The sequence below is a fragment of the Corvus brachyrhynchos genome, unplaced genomic scaffold (assembly GCF_000691975.1).
Source record: "Corvus brachyrhynchos isolate BGI_N302 unplaced genomic scaffold, ASM69197v1 scaffold279, whole genome shotgun sequence".
NCBI classification, from domain to species: domain Eukaryota; kingdom Metazoa; phylum Chordata; class Aves; order Passeriformes; family Corvidae; genus Corvus; species Corvus brachyrhynchos.
In genome coordinates this window covers 11,471,841-11,478,156 of record NW_008246060.1, presented here as the reverse complement: position 1 = coordinate 11,478,156, position 6,316 = coordinate 11,471,841, and the positions used below count along the sequence as shown (strand labels likewise).

Here is a 6,316-nt window from a genome sequence, read left to right as displayed (position 1 = left end):
AATTCGTAAATCCAAGTTTTGTAAATGCAGATTATTTCCCCAATGTCACCTAGCTCATTTTTTGGGTTTGCTGTTTCATAGCTAAAAGAATGGCCGCTTTTAGCTGTAATCAGTGGGCAATCAGCAGGGTCATTAGTTCCTCCTGCTTCTCTCCTGTAGGAATTACAGTAATTTCTAGATATTTCAACAAGTTTGCAACCTGATGGTGGTGAAAAAAAAACTTGTTTTGGCATAACATTGGGCACTGGGCGTGTTGAATGCAGATTATTGCATGCTGTCTCCATGCTTCAGAGTGAAACACCCATCTGCACAGTTTTGAGAAATAAAGAGTGAAGTCTGCTGTCATTCAGAATATCCATAGATTTGTCAGAAATTTCAACTGCAAATCAAATTGTCATATAAACAGCCAAAATCAGAATACTTTTGAATGTGAAAAATTCCATTCTAGTTAACATTACACCAAAAAAGGTAAAACCTAATTATTGTTGAATTTTAAGGCTGCTCAGGATCATGAGTCTGTCTTGTGCTTTGTATGCTGCAGCATTAATAAAATCTATATGTTACACAATTATAAATTAATGCAAAGCAATAAAGAGAGTCTAATTCTCTTTTTAATTATTTTCCTGTGCAGTAGGTTCTTTCTTTAATGGATAGTCCTTTTGCTTTCTTCTGTGCTAATCTTAAGTCTATTTTAAGGCAATGAAGTTTACCAATGCTAATTAAATAAAGTTGGACAGCATATGTTAATGAGTACTGTATTTCCCAGCCCTTCAGAACAGCTCAGCCTCAAATAACACTTACATATTGCCTATGTAGAGATTAGGCCACTCTTCACCCACGTGATTTAATTCCAGCTTGCAGCTGTCCAAAATATCTGGCAGTTCCTGGGCAGAGGGAGTGCCGGGCTCAGAGCATTCCTGGGCCGACAGGGTCTGTCTTCAGGTGCTGACCCCTTTGGAGGCCTCATGCAGAGTCAGGCAGAGGAGGGAGGGCCTGCTGGAAGCTGCTGCTGCAGAATGCACAGGGGAGGTTTTTGCTGAAGCAGGCTCTTTCTGCCGCTTGATGTTCCCAAGCAGGTGGCTGAGTCTAAATACAGCTCACGCCTTGACGCCTCCCTGGATTAGCTCAGTGCTACGTCCCTGGTGCAACGGGGAACAGCCAGAAAAATGAACGTTCTGCTTTAAGTGAATCTTATGCAAAAAGATGCTACTCCTGTCCTCACATAAGCTATGGTGCTGTTCCTGCCAGCATAGAGCTTTCCCTGTGAAAAAAATGTCAGTCAATGCAACCGAGCCGCAGTCCCAAATGCCTCATTTGACCCAGTTCTAATAATAAGCTACCAGGAACAAGGGGACAGCACAGCTTGAGGGTGAGTTCAAAATATGACAGCACCTATCCTGGGCCTTACCCAGGGTTCACCGAGCCCACTATCCTGTGCTTGGCTGTGGCTGAAAGTGGATGTTTACAGAATATGAGAGCACAAAAGCATGAATTATACTTGTGTATATAATAACACTCTCCCAACTTCCAGCTTGCTGCAGTTTATGAGCTTGCTGATCTGGACGGAGTTTCTAAGTATTTGGTAACTCTGAATGGATTTCTGTCCCTCAAACTTTTCCAGTTGCCCCTTGAATGTCTATAGGCTTTTACTCTCTGCAGCATCCTGTGGCACAGTGCTACAGAGCTCATGTAAACCCCTCCTCTTGTTTCAGACCTGATTTCTACTGACTTCATCTGCTGCTCTGAGTTCTTGTACTGGAAAATAAAATTAAGAGAAGTTTTCACTGGAACTCTTCATGGGCCGCTTTAGGTAACACTGGTTTTGTGATTACTTTAAGCAGATTTAAGTCCGCCAGAGCTGTAGCTGGGACAGTTCCTCCCACTCGCACCTTGTCCCAGGTTGTGTAGACCCTCTTGACAAATGTGCATTTTCTGAATGAAGTGCCACTGGGGAGGCAGTATTTTTCTTTAATTTTGGTTCCTTAGTCTAACTTGCCAAACCAACATTTAAAATACAAGTTCTCATGCTGGTAGTGGAAAGCACTGAAGTACCAATTTCATGTCACATCATGACTTGAATTATGGATAGTGTAAGTGACAGGTGAGGAGGCCCCTTTTCCTCTTAGCACATTGCAGCAGACAATGCTTTCTGTTTTAAGAAGTTACAGGACTATTCTTCTGTTTTTGCTTATGTTGACTGGAATCTTTTTCCCTGCACAAACATGCACTCAAAGTAAATCTGGATATAAAGAAGCAATACAGACAGGCAGGAAATATAAGCAACACTAACTCCACAGATTAAAAACACTTTTCTGTGATTTGACAATGCCCTAGAAAAGAGTTTCTACCTAATTCATTCCCTCCACTGAGGTAAGTAAGTCTTGCTTACAACATCACTATCATGTCATTGGTGGCATGGATGCCCTACTGACTCAGCTTCACTCTGTGCTCTTCCCTTCTCTAGCCCCGGTGAAACAATTCTCTCCCAGGGTGAGCACTATCTTCAAGAGCAGGTACTAATTTACAACAGGAGCAGCTTTCACAGCTGTGGCTTTGTAGGACAGATGCTCAGGGGCATGCAAAGCATTATCCTGATGGGGGATTCCATTAATCTTGCTCACATGTGTCTAATTTTGCCCAGCCTAAAGCCATTAAGATGCATTATTTCACTCACATGAATTTCAGATTTTTCAATGCCATGTCTTCAAAAGGTTTCCAGACTAAAACCTACTGTAATGTGAATGAAGTATAAATTATAATGAAATATTAACTCATATAAATCCCTATTAATTTAAATAGAGAACTTCAAAGCAAACAAAGCTCCTCCTCCACTGCTCTGCTGTTTTGTGAGACATAAAGATTGTCCTAGCATTGTTGGGTTTTAAATATGATTTCCTATTTGATCTTTTCGCACAACAATATCTTACCTTTCTCTCAGCAGTGGAGCTCTTTGGCAAGGTTTAGGAAAATCTGAACAGTCAAACTGATGTCTGAAAGGATCTTAAATATGCTTATTTTGCAAAGCACTTGTGTACAGTGAAATAGGGAGGGATTTCTACGTTCCCCTAAATGCTAGGCAGAATCAGCATTCATGTCATAACCTCTCCAAGAATGAAGGAGGCAATGTGGTCTGGGAAGGAAGAGGTTCAACTCACAAGTCACCATTATATTAGTCTTGTAATAACCTTGCAAGTCTCTTCCAGCAGACAATAAAATGATCAGAACTGATGCTTCAAATGCAAACAAGCAAGCACAAATGTATTTACCTAATCTGGCAGCGAATCTTTATAAGGTCAACTAATCAATAAATCCAACCAGCAGTAAAGGGCAAAAACAAATTTAATTATCACTTCATGGTTCACCACAAGGTAACAAGCTAATTTTCGGGCAGAGTGGTAGCGTGAATTTCAAATGCTGATGCTGTATTAAAAATCACATTGGTTTAGGTACTGATTAACTGGTGATAGGAGAAGTGACATCCTCAAAACAGCTTAAAACTAATTTGTATCAATTAGACCAAGCCACTGATGTAAGCTAATTGTCTGCCTGATATTAAACCATGAGTGATTCAAAGCCACTGACACAGAACTGATTTGGGATACTTTGGAATGTGAGCGAACTTATGAGTTGAAATTACAAAATGCTTTGAAGACCTGACATATTGTTTTTAATGTTCTCAATATACTACATGATATACATTATCTTTTTGAAAACATATTTAACAAGAAAAGACTTGTGGGGTTTGCTGACCCAGGCTGCAGAAGTACCACAGACATTTATTCTGATGGTGTGGGTCTTCCGGCTGTCACAGCTTTCTATAACACTGTAATAATTTAGCAGACCACCAAAAGAGGAACATTTCTGTAGGAGTGCCTAGGCTCTCAAGAAACTGCCCTTGGCACATCATCAGGCCTGAAACACAAAATCTTTTCTTAGGAGAACATGCATGTGAGAACTGTAACAAAACTGAGAAAAACAATTATGTTACACTCCCAAGTAAAGGGGACTCAAACATCTTTTACAGCTAGATGCAATTATGGAACTTGCTTCTGGCATGAACACAAACCAGGGACAAACTTGGTCCATCTTAACCACTTCAGTGGATTCATCCAGTAGCACCACTCAAGGCACAGCAGTTTCACCCTGTGCAATGGTTACAGTGCTGATGTTGGCCATGCTGGTTTTGGAGGAACCAAGCTATCAGAGTTAAACCATTTACTGCTCTTGTTGGCCTTTTACTTTGATGCATAATTTTCTTCATTTTTGTAATGTGCATTGATCATGGGAAGTTGTATGTGCACAATGGCTCTGAAGGGTAAAACTCAGTAAAGTGAATGTAGATAGGGCTGTTCGTTCAGCAGTCCTTCCTTTGCCGTAGCTGAACATCCAGGTTTCGCAGGTGCTTCAGAAAACCACGATTGGGTGAAATCCACCGATGCTCCTTCACTGTCTTGATGGCTTCAACTAATGGGAGGTGGTGATTTATCATGAGATAAGCTAGGACTAAGGAAGCTGATCTGCTTACTCCAACTGCACAATGTACCAATATTTTGGCTGGTAAAAAAAAAAAAAAAATTACAATCATCAAGAGAAGCAGTACAGTACATGAAGCTTAATTTAAATGTTTTTCTTACTCTTCTGATAGATCACATGAACTGCTAACAGTTAAGTCTAATTTGCCATTGTTACGCTCACTTGCATGAGAAATGCCATGAGATCCCAACCTGATCTCAGAAACACTGGTAAATCAAAGAAAACCCTCTTGAAGTAATGAAGTTATTCTGTTTTAACCATGAGGAAAAGAAGACCCGTGAGTTTCAGAGAGCTTGCTTAGGCAAGAAAGAATGCTAAAATCTGGCCTGAATGGATGGCACACACACATTAGCCATCAAGAAAACTGACTGGCCTAGTACCATTGCATAATAAGGCAATTGGATGCAACTGTAATTCTATTTTGAAGTCAGAACTTGTGATATTAGAGACAGCTTCATTAATGCCAGTTTACTCATGCTAAGAAATGGTCTTTTATGTAAAACAGGTTAATTAGTATTTTATTGCACCACTGCCAAGAAGCTCAGCTTCTTGTGGAACTCACTGTAAATTTCCTTGGGTAAAGGTAAATCTTCTTGGAGGCACAGCCTTGCAGGCCCTGTTCACACAAGAAACTCATCTGCAATACATGAACCTCTTCATACAGTTGGTAATTGTAGAAATCAGGACATTTGTCTTTTTATTAATTTGTTCTTGCAAGTACAGTTGCTATAAGACGGTCTCAAAAGAGGGTGTCCATTTAAAATGCATGTTTTTGCTTCTCCCTTTTTGAATGAGCCTTACCTTCCAAATAATTTTTCCTCTCCTCTCCCCTTCTCTCCCCTTTCCTTCCCTCCCTCTCCCCTCCTCTCCCCTCCCCATTCATCTGTTTTGTCACATCAGCTTTTTGGGACCCAGACAGAGCTACATCCACGTACACAGCACTCCCTTCTCCTGCCACCCACTGTGCAGGTGACCAGCACCTGGCACGACACCGTGTAGTGATCTGTCCGCCACTGAACTTGTGGAGCTGACCTGTTATGTGAGGCTGCTGACTCACATCAAAATGTGACCAACAATAATCTCGTACCTCCTGGCGTGCTCAAGGCATTGTGGATAAATTGTGCAGCAGAGAAAAAGAACTGGCTGATATCAAAGCTTGGCAGGTCATGGGCCGGTACACCATAATAATCAATGGTTGCTCCATAAAAGTCCTGGCCTCCGTGGCTGTATGCTGTGCCATGGGCAGCATTTAAAACGTGGGTCACACCCATCTTCCACAAAACAAATCTGTTGTGAGCTGTTACTCTAAGGAAAAGACAAAGACAAATCAAGATGGGTGCAGAGATATTCCCAGAGCAGAAGCAGTGAGATTTCATCTCCCAAACCATTTGCTGGAGCATCAGCCTATGCATTGCTTCTAAGGGCCAATCGAGAAGGGAACACCATCTTAGTCATAATTTTATCTCGGAAATAGTGCTGTCTGCAGTGTAAATGGCAGCAATTAGCAAAACTATGAGCTGTCTAAAGCCGCACCCATGAGGCATACTAACAGAAGGTATGGCAGAGGTGTGCCCATAAAGCTGTACTTACAGGTCCCCTAAGAAGAGATTAGGCCATACTTCATCAACGTGATTGCAAGAGGGCCTCCCAGTGTTTAGGAGCTGCTCGATTTCCTTGAGGGAGGGCACATCCTCCGGGAGTGTCCCAACGCCGTCAGGGTCCTGCGTGTCCGGCGCCTCTGCCGCAGACATGCTGAGATCCAGTGCGAGACGCGGCTCCCGCC

General features: G+C 41.9%; 2 protein-coding genes across 3 annotated transcripts in view; both read right to left on the bottom strand.

Annotated features, from left to right (window-relative positions):
- LOC103623700 (dual specificity protein phosphatase 13-like) overlaps window positions 1-1,235 on the bottom strand; it is a 23,292-nt gene extending 22,057 nt beyond the window's left edge. For both annotated transcript variants that reach the window (XM_017746462.1, XM_017746465.1), the window contains exon 1: window positions 802-1,235. The gene's annotated coding sequence lies outside the window, so the exon portion shown is untranslated. The remainder of the gene's footprint in view (window positions 1-801) is intronic.
- A 2,086-nt stretch (window positions 1,236-3,321) lies between these two features.
- LOC103623699 (dual specificity protein phosphatase 13-like) lies at window positions 3,322-6,310 on the bottom strand. Its single transcript, XM_008642847.2, has 3 exons — window positions 6,124-6,310; window positions 5,621-5,838; window positions 3,322-4,554 (listed from the first exon to the last, which is right to left on the bottom strand). Exons 1-3 carry the CDS (start codon window positions 6,282-6,284, stop codon window positions 4,355-4,357), a joined length of 579 nt encoding a protein of 192 aa, XP_008641069.1. The 5' UTR covers window positions 6,285-6,310; the 3' UTR covers window positions 3,322-4,354.
- Between the last annotated feature and the right edge of the window lie 6 nt (window positions 6,311-6,316).

Excerpts from the sequence above, each read along its gene's own strand:
- LOC103623699 (XM_008642847.2), bottom strand. The coding sequence starts at position 6,284 with ATGTCTGCGGCAGAGGCGCCGGACACGCAGGACCCTGACGGCGTTGGG. Across the intron at positions 5,839-6,123 it reads AATCTCTTCTTAGGGGACCT|AGTAACAGCTCACAACAGAT; the intron begins GTAAGTACAGCT and ends TCTTTTCCTTAG. Across the intron at positions 4,555-5,620 it reads TGCCTTGAGCACGCCAGGAG|CCAAAATATTGGTACATTGT; the intron begins GTACGAGATTAT and ends TTTTTTTACCAG.